This window comes from Neopsephotus bourkii, unplaced genomic scaffold (assembly GCF_033783945.1).
Source record: "Neopsephotus bourkii isolate Nb327-2 ecotype Australia unplaced genomic scaffold, CSIRO-AGI_Nbou_v1 NB_1768, whole genome shotgun sequence".
NCBI lineage: Eukaryota > Metazoa > Chordata > Aves > Psittaciformes > Psittacidae > Neopsephotus > Neopsephotus bourkii.
Genome location: NW_026902242.1, coordinates 3,046,207 through 3,058,778, shown reverse-complemented (window position 1 = coordinate 3,058,778; position 12,572 = coordinate 3,046,207). Strand labels below are relative to the sequence as shown.

At 40.9% G+C, this 12,572-nt stretch overlaps 1 protein-coding gene across 2 annotated transcripts; it reads right to left on the bottom strand.

The window, feature by feature from the left end:
• Positions 1 to 4,620: 4,620 nt before the first annotated feature.
• VCAM1 (vascular cell adhesion molecule 1) lies at positions 4,621 to 12,492 on the bottom strand. 2 transcript variants are annotated; one of them, XM_061379361.1, is made up of 8 exons: positions 12,038 to 12,492; positions 11,129 to 11,416; positions 10,107 to 10,424; positions 9,264 to 9,536; positions 8,357 to 8,620; positions 7,660 to 7,926; positions 6,050 to 6,316; positions 4,621 to 5,349 (listed from the first exon to the last, which is right to left on the bottom strand). In XM_061379361.1, the coding sequence occupies exons 1-8, from the start codon at positions 12,099 to 12,101 to the stop codon at positions 5,189 to 5,191; spliced, it is 1,902 nt and encodes a 633-aa protein (XP_061235345.1). In that variant the 5' UTR covers positions 12,102 to 12,492; the 3' UTR covers positions 4,621 to 5,188. The 2 variants fall into 2 exon arrangements, with proteins under 2 accessions (XP_061235345.1, XP_061235347.1); XM_061379363.1 differs by lacking the exon at positions 6,050 to 6,316 and having other exon boundaries at positions 12,038 to 12,454.
• Positions 12,493 to 12,572: the final 80 nt, after the last annotated feature.

The following is a 12,572-nucleotide window of genomic DNA, read 5'->3' as shown; positions in this document are numbered from 1 at the left end:
ATAGAATCACCACAGGAACCAAGAACACAGTAAGTGAGGGGAACTTCACACCCTGTATCTCTTAGCCACACATTCGGCCATTCTGTGTACTCCTCAGATGGGAAGGGCAGAGGGACAGAGAGGGGATTCCCTGCTTTGGTACCTGGTGGCTACCCAGACACTTAGAACAATGCATTTTAACTGCTAAGGTGCCCGGTATCTAGCAGCAAAGCACATCACCCTTTTTACCAGCATTGCCTTATTTCTGTTAGCCTTACTTGCCTCACTTTGGGGCAGGATATAGAAGATGTGGACCCCAAAAGACTGCAAGGAACAATAGAGGGGGTTTCATTGACATAACTGCTTCTCTCATTTCATTTCAAAGGTGAAGTGGCCTTCAATCTGAATACAGAGAAGTGTCAAGTACTCTTGTCAGTTCTTGACTGGTGAGCTGGATGGTCTGGGCAAAATTGAGACTGGTCGGTATGACAAGTTTTAAATAATGGGAAAACTGAGCCAGGGATTTAAATACATATATTTGATAACTATAATTATTTTGTCACTAAAATAATTAGTTCCAGTTTTAAGGAACGCAGGCATTATCAGACAAATTAGATCCAAGGTATTTGAACTCATGAGATACTTGACTTTGTATCACATAGCTTTTTGTTTCAAAAACATGTACCAAGAACAGCTCTGAGGAACTGCATCCTACAAAGCACTGAGAAACCATAATGGGAATAAGGGACTTACTTATTCTTTATTACCTGCAGTGAATCTCTGAAAGACAAAAAAAGATGGCAAACACAAAAAAGGCTGTTTATGGAAGCAGAGTGGCAGAAAGGAGGGGTAAAGAAGTAGAATCCCCTCTGGCACTGGCAGAAACAGCACTGGAGGACCATGTACTGATCTTTTGCCACATGTTAAAGGGTACATCAGGCTGCTGGAAGGGATTTAGAAAAGGCCACAAGGATTATTTATTGTCTAGAAAACGCCTTATAGAGAAAAGTAGGTTTGCAACAGCTCAGTCTGTTTAGTTTAGCAAAGAAGTAAGAGATGGCTTGATTACAGTAGGCAATTATCTTGTGGAGAGAAAGGTGTGAAAGGCCAGACAGATCAGCCTAGAAAGCAGGCCATATATATACAACAGAAAGGGCACAGCTAATCACCAATTACAATAGTATATTCTCCAGTTGTGAGCAATGTTCAGTCAAAATCCAATTCTTTACAGGGGGACACAGTCTGCTCAGAGAAGTTACCTGGTCCAGCAGCAGGTTATGAGGCTGAAAGACATGCTGCAGCCGGAGACAACAGAACATCACCAGGGCAGTGCTGGAGTCACCATCCCTGCAAGTGTTCACACACAGTGTAGAGGAGGCCTCAGTGCCATGGGTTAGTGGTGGCCTTGGCCGTGCTGGGGTAAGGGTTTGGACTGGATGAGCTTAAAGGGCTTTTCGAAGTTGATTCAGTGATTATATCATTTGGCCTTAAACATTATGACCAGACCCTGATAGTCCCTGAAGCCAGGGGAAGCCTGCTCCTGCAAACACAGGGCCTCCAGGAGGTAATAGCACCTCTGTCACTGGATATATTAATTGTTCCCTTCGGTACACCTACAAAATAATCTGCAAGCACGCTTGAGGAAGTTTATAAAACTTGCTTTCTTCTGTTTAAGCTTTACATTTGAAGGAAGAGCACACCCTGCACTACCTGTGGGGAGGGAGATTTTGCCATCATCTTTTAAAACCCAGCTTCATTTCAGCATTAGCAGTTAGCATTAGCATTGTATTGCTGGGATAACCCCCTGCTCTGAGGACACCAGGGCAACTGGTGTGCCTGAGCACAGGCCCAGGCAAGGGGAAAACCAACTCTGTAACCTGGGAGGGGACTCTGTAAAGAAAACCTGAGTAGACCTGCCATAGCCCTTTGCTCTATAGACTACTTTCTTGGTTATAAGGACAGGCTCCATGGCAGGGACTCTTACCTAGACTTCCAGGTGGCTCTGACACCTTCTGAAAGCACTTGCTGGGTTGGAGCTGCTGTTGATGCCTTTTTTCCAGGGCAGAGGTTCTGCATTTGCTTGATGAGAAATAGTGCAAGCAGAAACAATTTTCCTTCTGTAATGTTCAATAAAAAGAGAAGTTATTTGATTGTGAACTTCTAACCTCCACCAGCTGTAGCTTCTCCCCAAATCATTAAGTGCTGAGGAAAGCACCGAGAATCAGGCAGGAGGGCAGGAGATCCCCTGGCAAGGTCCTTCTTTGTGATCTCACTGAGAGGAAGCTTGCTGCCCACCCAACAGCAGCCTCTCCTAAAATGAGCACTACAAGTTCTATCTATTAACTTAGTGCTCTTGAGTTAAAGGAAAAGGCCCTGTGGAAATCACAGGTCAACTCCTATTGACTTAAAATTTTGACTTCATGCCTAATGGAGAACCTGAGAGGGCAGATAAGCCATATAGGCATTATGGTCTGTATCTGTATCACAGATCCTGGTGAAACCAACAGTCAACAGTATACCAGGAACCTGTGGAGGAATTTCCGGGGCAGACTATACAGGCACCTAAGTACTGTTGCAAGATGACTCCTCTTTCACTCTCATTCATCCTTCCTGTTTTTATTTCTTCTAAGGGACAACAGGAGAAGGAAAAGCAGCACAGAAACTGCTAAGCCCCTTCTCAAATAGACCTGGCTCAAGACTGCTCAGAAAAGGCCAAAAAGGTGAGACATTGCTTACTGGATCACGCCAGTGATCCAGCTACTACAGCACGTCTCCGGTAGTGACACTACTGTAGGAGAGCATGTAAACCTGGCCACTTTCTTACCATACATTCCCTGAGGATGGCTCAGCGCCATCAGGTCAGGGTTGTTATACCATCCTTTTATTGCCTGTTCCTTCTAGTGTTTGTTTACGGACTTCTAGTCCATTATTTTTTTCATTCCTCTTTTGAACCAGTTGATACTGTTGTCCTCCACAACCCTCTGCAGCAGCTTCTAGTAGTTCACCACTTACTGTGTAAAGAAGCACTCCCTATTGTTCTTCTTAAGCTTCTCTCCCCTTACCTTGTGTGCCCTGCAGTTATGGCATTGCATGATTTAGCAAACAGCAGCTCTGCATCTGTTGTTTGCTATCAGCTGCTCTCACGATTTGGAAAACGTCAGTTACAAACCCTCCTCCAAAATTCTTTCTCCAAACTGGAAAGTCACTGACATTTCCAATTTTCCTGTTTTCCACTCCTCTTTCTCTGTATCATTTTTAACCATTCTTCTTGCCCTACACATACCACAGCTATGCCCAGTAGGCAAAATGTGAGTGCACCAAAGTTTTGCACAATGGGAAAATCATGCTTTGTGGTTTGTTCACAAGATAGCACTGAGACAGGCCTGACATCATTCTGAATAAATATGCCTGGCACCACCTCCAAGAAATGTATGTCATGGGCCTGTCAAAGCTCTCCTCCTCCTCTGTCTTCAATCTTTTCTTCACCCTCCTACTGCATGCTTACATTCCTCCAAGCCAAGTCCACACTGCTCTCCCATTTTTCTGATACACCTTCACTTTCCAAGCCTCCCTTTGCAACAGAAGATAAGCACAGGAGACCCTGTATGCACTAATCTACTGTGCACAATACACTGCTGAGCATGCTGTGAAAACCACATGGAAGATCTGCACCATTGCCTCACATTGCAGCAAGCAACCACGAGACATCTGTCTGTAGTGCTGCTGCGGGCAATTGCCACCTTTTGTATGATGTAAAGAAACTCTTTTCACATATCCCTGCTTGACCTCATGTGTGCAGTTTGGCAGAGCCAAACCCACCTTCCTGTGCCTGACACAGTGGCTGAGACTAGACACACTTCAACATCCCAGCCACAGCACCTGCACCTCCCACAGCCCTGCCTTCAGTGCTGAACATCACCAACCAGAGGAGTCAAAAGCAACACTGCCAGCCAGGAGACAGGATGTAAGGGAGAATGCTATCAAATCCACAGCTCCTTCCCCCTCATCTTTGCCTCTACATGGAAAGACCACCGTTTTCTTCGCGATTAGCACACTGGAGAGAACGTACAGTGAATAAAAAGCACTAATCAGGGTGAAGCATGTAGGCACCAGCTGTCTATTAAAAGTAAAATTGTCAGGCAAGCGATTTAGTTTTCCACAGTGAGCAGCTGGGGAGGGGCATTCCTTCAGGAAACAACCACCACTGCTGAGGCTGCATTGATTTTGCCTCTCTCTTTTCTTATACCTTTAGGTCACTGCCTGCCTTGCTTGTGCCTTTACAACTAAGGCTTCCATGACACTTGAATTTCCTGTTGCTAAGGATAATGGTTTTCACTGGTTCCTTCCATATTCCATATGTTCCATACAGGAATGTGTATTCTGACAGAATCACTAGGCAGATTTAGTCAAAGAAACCTACTGGTGGTTTTATTTCACAGTAGAAATTTACAAAGCATACTTATCAGCAGCTGAATCTACATGAAGGGTCTCACCTAGCTCCTCATGACGTAACAGAATTCTGACATTGATTTGGGAATGATTAAACCCTACCAAAATATTTCAGCTGTCCTAAAACTAACCAGGCTATAACCCCAGGCACTTTCTGAGTAACATGAAAAATAAAATGTTTCACACATGAGCCTTGAGAGCTTAAATTCATTTAAAGGATCAGAAAGGCATAGCCCAGCGACTGTGGAATTTCATTGAAGGGACAGGGTTTAGGGCAATATGAGTGAAAAGAGAACATTTTCCAAACATTACTATAAGCAGACAAGTTGTATTAAAAACATTTGCTCTGTAGGTAATACAAAATAAAATATCACCTGATCAGCTCAAGTAATGCTGATTTATATCTTTGACTTAACATTTCCCTGTACAGTTGCAGTAAGACTGCAATTTTACAAAGTGATAGTCAGTTGAACATATTTACAACACAAATGATACACTATGTACAAACCTAGTTCTCCAAGGAACTCTATATTCAGCATGCTTCAACACAGAAGTGATTTACCCACTTCTAGGATAGGACACCAGTTTTTCCTTTAATTGAAATACCAAAATATGCATCAAAACAGGAGAACAATCCATTTGCTATCACGTGGTAGTGTTCTGAAGTCATTTGTTCATTACTGTATGTCATAGAAAAGTAGAACCAGTCACAACAATAAATAACATTGCTTATTATGAACTTAGACTTCTATTCATGGAATCACACTTTCAGCCCGAGTGCTTTTACAAGACTGTAGGATCCATTTATCTTTGCTTTTCTTGACACGTAGATCAAAATTGCAGCTGCAGGTACTGCTACTGCTGTCACAGAGGAAAATGCAATAATCAGTGGGATCATTTGATCTGGTTTTGCCAATCTTTCTGAAATTGGAGATAAGAGGAGAAAAAAAAGTTGTGTAAAAGACTGAAAGAGACACGTATATTCCTGTGAAAGCAGTGTTATTCATGACCTTCATTTGGAACACTAGTCCTGTTTTCCTGCACAAAGCACATTTCAAACCATTTTTCTTATGCTTTCTTTTTTTAGTAGTAACTCCATATTACACAATTCAAATCCTGTTCTTGCTCGGCAAATTCAAACCCAGCTGATATCATCTACAACAAAGAATACAATGGGTTTCATGAAGAATACAGGAGTATCATGTATTTTACCCAGGAAACACTTGGGGACATTTCTACCTCCTGGAAATGATGCTTCAGGAGAAGACCATGTTTAAAAAAGCCCAATCTTTAGATCTATTTGTGAAACAGAACTTTCTCTGGATTAGTTTCACTCTTCATGCATGTGGCCGTCTCTTTAAAGCTATTACACAAGTTTGGGTAGGAGAGACAATGCCTTCTACACCAAAAGGAGGTTAAATACAGCTTATTCTCCCCACCTGCTTCGTGCTGAGTATTTGGTTTGATTTTGTTTTGTTTTGTTTGTTGGGTTTTGTGTGGTTTTTAGGTTAACTGCAGTATTATTGTGCAAGGTTCAGCCATGAGCTAGTTGTGCTAACCTTGACAGAAAATTCATTAGAAAGTATGAACAAAATAAGTTTAAGGCAATAAACCTACCGACCTACAACAGCTATCTCAATCACTGCGACGTTGTTTCCAACCTCATTGAAAACATCAAGCAAATATCTGCCTGTATCATTTTTGGTGACATTGTAGAGTATAAAGGTTCTATTCACTGATCGCAGAATAATCTCTTTTTGCTGATGGAGTTTTTTCAGGACCATCTCTGATGGTGGGTTACTGTATGCGCTACATGTAATAGTGATGTTTTCTCCTTCTTTCACATTTTCTGATGGATATACTAACACAGTGATATTTTGGGGAGGAACTGAAAAGAAATGCAAGGTAGGATTTAGCAATAAACAGAAGTGAAAAACTCATGAGGTATCAGCAGCTTGTACACACAAAGTACTAATTAACTTTGTGAAAGGATTCACTATAATATTCAAGCATATAACTTTAGACACTACTCTGTCACTAACTATCCTTCACACACTGCAATCATCAGCTGACAGACATTTTATCAATTAATGGAGTATATTGCATATCTTCTACATTATATGGAGCCTTTTCTTCTTTTCTTATTTTAAATTCACTGTTTATTCGAGTTCTTTAAAGGACAAGGACCAACGGCCCCAGAGGTTGATGTCCTCTTTCAAAAAAAGAGAAAAGGCTAAGGAAGGAGTTCTAGAATAGTACTTTTTTCAATAGCCTCCACAATTTTACATCCTGTTTTCAAAGGTGGAAGTGGAACCATGAATGATTTTGAAGCAGCAATGATTTTGTGCATCTGCACTTTTGGACAGCATTTTTTGTTAGCACTAAGGTGCCATCACTGATGACAAGAATCTGGGTAACTGCAACTCATCTCAGGGTTTAAAAACCAATTCATTCTTAATGGAATTGAAGACTTTGCCATCTTCTGTTTCAAGGGTTGTGATCCCACCACCTATTTTCTTTCAGGGAGTACTCTGAACGGAGTTAACGTCTGTAAGTGTGCAAGAGATGGTAACGCTTTCTCCTTGTATCACTGCACTTCAAGGGAAAACTGAAGGTGTATCTTTTGGTGTAGCTATAAACAGTAAAGAATAAGGAAGAGAGATAGACTAGTGGCAGAAGTGATCTCTAAGCAATATGCTGTTGCTGGGCAATAAACAGCAGCAGCAGGGCTAAAGCAGAGAAGTCCGCTTACTGCTGAAAATGAGACTTGGCTATCAGGGCAATCGGTATTAGGGGTAGCTTAAATGCAGCTTGCAAGAACAGGAGAGAATTGTAACTTAAAGGAGAGCCACAGGGCTGTAATATAGGCCCTCCACAGAGAGGTTCACCACATACACTCTCTCTGAATCTTTCGCATGCAGGTATCTGGATGCTCCTGTGACCTATACAGAAGAACATACAGGCATTGCATATCTTCTCTGCCTCATGCATACATCTGCCACTTTGCAGGAGGGATGCAAACTCATCTGACATGAGACCTTTGCATTAAGGCTAGATGTATCGAGGCAGATTTCACTCGTTATTTAAAGCTTCCTAAATGACTTAATGACATCAAGGCCACCTTTGAACTCCACTGACATCAAAGACAGAATTCCCCTGTCCTTCACAGAATAAGATCTGGACCTAAAATACATAAACCAGAAAACTCGTGTTCCAGCTTGTTCTACTAACCTTGAACAAGTAATTTCACATCCTTTTCTTCTTTGCCAAGTTTGTTATAAGCTTCACATTCATAAAGCCCCAGATCTTGACTTTTTATGTTCTTTATGGTTAAAGTTGCATCTGTATAGATTTTCTCAGGCTCCCCAGTAGTCTTCTTTTTCTTCCAAGAGATCACTGGAGCTGGATTGCCAGAACTAGTACACTTCATTATCACAGTTTCTCCTTCTTTAACAGCAGTGGCAGGAATAACAGAGATCATTGTATTCTTTGGCCCATCTGAAAGGAAGAACCCTGTGGTTACACCAATGGATTTTTTAGAGGTGGATATAGCATGTCCTATGGGCTGTCAGGTTGTTGACCTCCCCGTTAATTTCTTTCTCATTCTCAGAATAAGTAAAGCATACACTGCCAGAGCTACCACACTCTTGGTTTATAGCCCAAACCAAGAATGTTAAGAAGGAAGATCAGTTTCATACTCCTCCAGATCCTGATTACATGAGGATTAGGACTGGCATTACATTAAGGATTTCATGTCTTCGTTTTGCTCATCTGCACAATTCCTTTCTTTGGGGAAGAGCAGAGGACTAGGCTGGGTTTATTGTACTCACAGGGTGGTGTTTCATTTTAATGGCACATTTATCACTGAAGTAAGTGGAGCATAAACTGATTATTTTTAAATGACTGGGAAAACATTACACATACTTACATTCCACATTAAGTGTTACTTCACTTCTACTTTTCCCAAACTTATTTTCTGCTACACATTCATAGTCTCCTCCATTTAGGAACGTCACAGATGGAAGGAGAATTCTCCCCTCACTGTAAGGCCCCATGTCTGCACTGTCAGATTTTTTCCTTAAAATAATCCTTGGAGAAGGATTACCCTCAGCAGAACATCGTATGAAAACATTTTCTCCTTCTTGCACTGTGGTAGAAGGTTCAATGGAGAGTTCTGTAATGTCTGGCGCACCTGCATGGCAAAAAAAAAATTCTTTTATACTAATGCAAAAGTACTAAAGATGGGGAGGGGTTTAAGAAAGCAGGAATTGCTTGCCCAAGGATCTGTTTATTTGGGTTTGGTCCCAGGCTCCATCTGAGCCTTTTGGCTCTACTGAAAGAGTACCAATAACACTACTAATAGTACCAATAGTACCAATAATACAACACTAACACTGATACTGATACCAATACTAATAATGTCCCAAATTGATTTACTATTAAATAACTACTAAATTTACTACTAACGACTAAAAGTACAAGTTCAAAGAAGGAGACTCTGATGTCCCTGTGAAACGGCTATATACATTAGCATTTCAAGGAAAGAACAGTATCCCCCTACATCACCACTTTCTTAGATTCTTTCATCACTTTGAGTATTGCACTGTAGGAAGTGAAAGTAGTATGTATGTACAACAGCAGCACAGAAAGTATTAGTTGAAGCACAGAAATGAAAAGCACAGCCCATGAAGAGCAGCAGTACATTGAAAGCTAACTCCTGAATACATCACAAGGAATGCCCCAGTCATTTCCTAACTTTCAGTGTTTCAGCATCCTCCAACCCAACAGGCAGTTGGGTACTAGGTAATACAGGTTTAATTCAAGCAGACTTGTACCTTGTATAACTATGTCCACAGTTGCTTTCTCTGTTTTATTTGTTACCAGATTAGTCACTTCACAGATGTACAGTCCTGAATCATTGAAATGGGCATCAGGAATAGAAAGGACATTGTTTTTTGTCAGAAGCTGAATGCTTTCATCAGCCAGATGTTTTCTCCAAACTATCTGTGCTGGTGGATTACTCTCAGTCACACAAGTGAGGTTTAGAGTGTCTCCCTCCATTGGCCAGTTGCCTGGAGATGCAGTAATGACAGTATTTTGTGGGCCAACTGGAAGAGAACAAAAGAGAGAAGGTCAGTAAGTGAACGAAGAATGGCATGTACATCTTTTACACTAGCTTCTCTGGAGGTACACTGCACACAATACCAAGAATACATGAATCATGTTTATTCCAGTAACAGTGGAACAATTTTTCCAGGCTTGGTAAGTCATTTAGCTTGCAGCTTTGAAAGCTAAGGTAGACCAAATGTATACAAATTATTATTAGGTTTTTATTCCTCCATTTGTCCCCCTATTGTTCAGGACTATAAACTTGTAACTGCTAAGCATAATATGGCAATTTTAATAACATGCATCTGCCAGTTTTCTTCTGGCCACCACTTTCTGGCCACCACCAGTGCCCAACGTAAGCATTGACTAACTTCTGTCATGAACAACAGTGGGTATTTAATGACTCAGTGACAGTTACTGCATACAACAGAATTGAATTTGTGTCATAAATAACATACATAAGAAGTGCAGATTATAATTTTTTTATAGCACACACTTTGGAAACCCATTCCATGAAATTTAACATTAAACAGGAATTGTTGTGAAAAGCCTAGAATGAAAATGCTTACAGTTTGCAGTCAGTTTCTCAGAAGTTACTCTTTCTTTGGGGTCAAAGTCCATATTAGGAATTGGTAACCTGGCCACACAGGTAATCACTTTCCCTATATCTTCAGCTGTGGGATTAAACGAATATGTGACAGTTTTGTTCTCTGTATTTGTGCTTTCATCTTCATAAAAGGTTTTCTCATGAAGAACATGATCCTCTTTCTTTAGGAGTACTTCCAGGTAATGAGAAGGATACACATCCAGAATTTTACAGGTGACAGTGACTGGCTCTGCAGCAGCTAAAGATGGGCTGATCTCAATGACAGGATCCCTGGGAAAAGCTAAAAGAATAAAATCCATTTCTTTAGTCTAGCAGAGATGAGCTCTAGGGTCAACACAAGAGCAACATTGAGACACCAAACGTCTTGAGTTTAGAGACATTCAGAACATGACACTGTACCAACTTTATTATCAGACATTATTCATATCTTGATATGAAGACATACAGGTCTTTTATAAGCAGTTCATACACTAACAGGGGGGTTGAAACTTGATGATCTTAAGGTCCCTTCCAACCCTAACCATTCTATGATTCTATGATAACAGGAACTATACTTGTAGCATTGTTGAAATACGATCACAAATGATCTAATAAAATCTAGCAAGGCACCTAGACAGTGGTACAGCTAACTAAATACAGGCATCCAGAGCAATCCATACACTGGTGCTATCTTGTTTTCTGTGTATTTTAGGCAACAGAACCATTCCCCTGCAGACTGCAAATGCTTTGATTCTTTATTTTTTTCCAGCTCTACAAATATTTAGATCAGTACACACAACCTTCAGAGCAGAAAGCTAAGCAGAAAGGGGCTGAGAAAGCATCCTGAAGAGACCGATAAAGGAATCTTACAAGGAATATATGTTGAACTACAGCAGACCCATTATCCCAGCATTATCAGTTAACTACCAACCACCATACCTAAAACCACTTCTTGATCTGGCAGAAATGCATACTGCTTAAAGAATATTTTACATTTTTACTTACAGTAAATTTCAACTTTGACACTCTTCTCTTTTTTCTCTTTTTTCTCTTTCTCACCACAGAAGACAGTACAGAGATAGTCATGAGAATTCACAGTGCTAACCGGATTCATAGTCAAGGTAGAGTATGTCCTATAATTATTCACTGTTCCTCCAAGGGGGTTGTCCATCTGGGTTCTCCAGGAAAAACTTGGTGATGCACAGCCAGTAGTATTGCATGTGAGTCTGAGTGTTTCTCCAATCTGTTTAACAATTCTGTTAGCAGGTATAATCTCCATTTCAAAAGCTTTAACTGCAATAGAGAGAACAGACATGAACTCAGCAGCAGGTGGAGGTTAAACTAATACAGCTTATGCACTGGATTACATCTCCAAAATTTCCCATAAACACTGTTATTTTTGTCAAAGATAATAGAGACTTAAACAGGCAGTTCTCATGTATAAAATAGCGTAAACCCAACCCTGTCAGTGAAAATAAATGCATTGGCACAATATAACATTTTTTGGCAAGTGGATCTGGTTCTAAAACTGTAACATTTGAGGCAAGAAGTGGCAAGTAAGATAGCAAGGACAAGTGCAGAATAACTTTCAACAGGACATTCAGTACCACACTTGACTGATGCTGTCAGGTATGACAGTAGAAATCAAACACGCACTGATATACTGCAGTTGTCTCCTAGACAGTCTTTTAGCAAACTCAGTAAGAAAATGACTGTGTCATTATAGAGCACAGATAAAGCTGACAGAAAATGTCAAAAAAGGCTTCCTGACATTTTGACAGAACTACTTAATTGCCAGTTGTGTTCACTGAGATGGAAAAGTAACTGGAACAAAGAGAAATAAAGATCTAACAGTAAAACGTAGGTCAGTTTACACCTAACAAAGTCAAAGCCAAGTAATACACACCAACTTACCGGTCATGAACACATACGAAATTATTAGCACAGTTTGTCTTGTTCTTCCCATCTCTTTTAACATTCGTAATTGCTGTTACTAGGTGAAGAAAGTAAATTCAAAAGCCTTGGTTTCTGTTCCCCGTGAAGAAGCACAGTGAGATCCTGCCGCTCCGCATCAGCTTACTAGCATAGCTCCAGCGTGCTCTTTATAGAGCCTCTGGTCGAGGTTGAGTGGGAAATCCCCAGACGGGGGAATTCGGAGCAGGCCGGATTCACGCCGGGCTGCGCCCTCTGCTGCTCTCTGCAATGCACAATTGGAAGCCAGGAAAACAAGGAATACTAACACTGCCCACTGTGCACAAAAAGCGCAAGATCCGATCCTGCAAACAACTGATAACATGAAAGAATGGGGGTAATTCCAAGCAACTGAATGGCTCTATATCTCAGATGGAAAAGTTGTTCAAGTTTGCTTTCAGTGTAAATATTTTTGTAGGAGTGAGTCTAGAGAATACTTCTAACAATACTCAGTTCTGTAATTAACTTTACCCAGCTC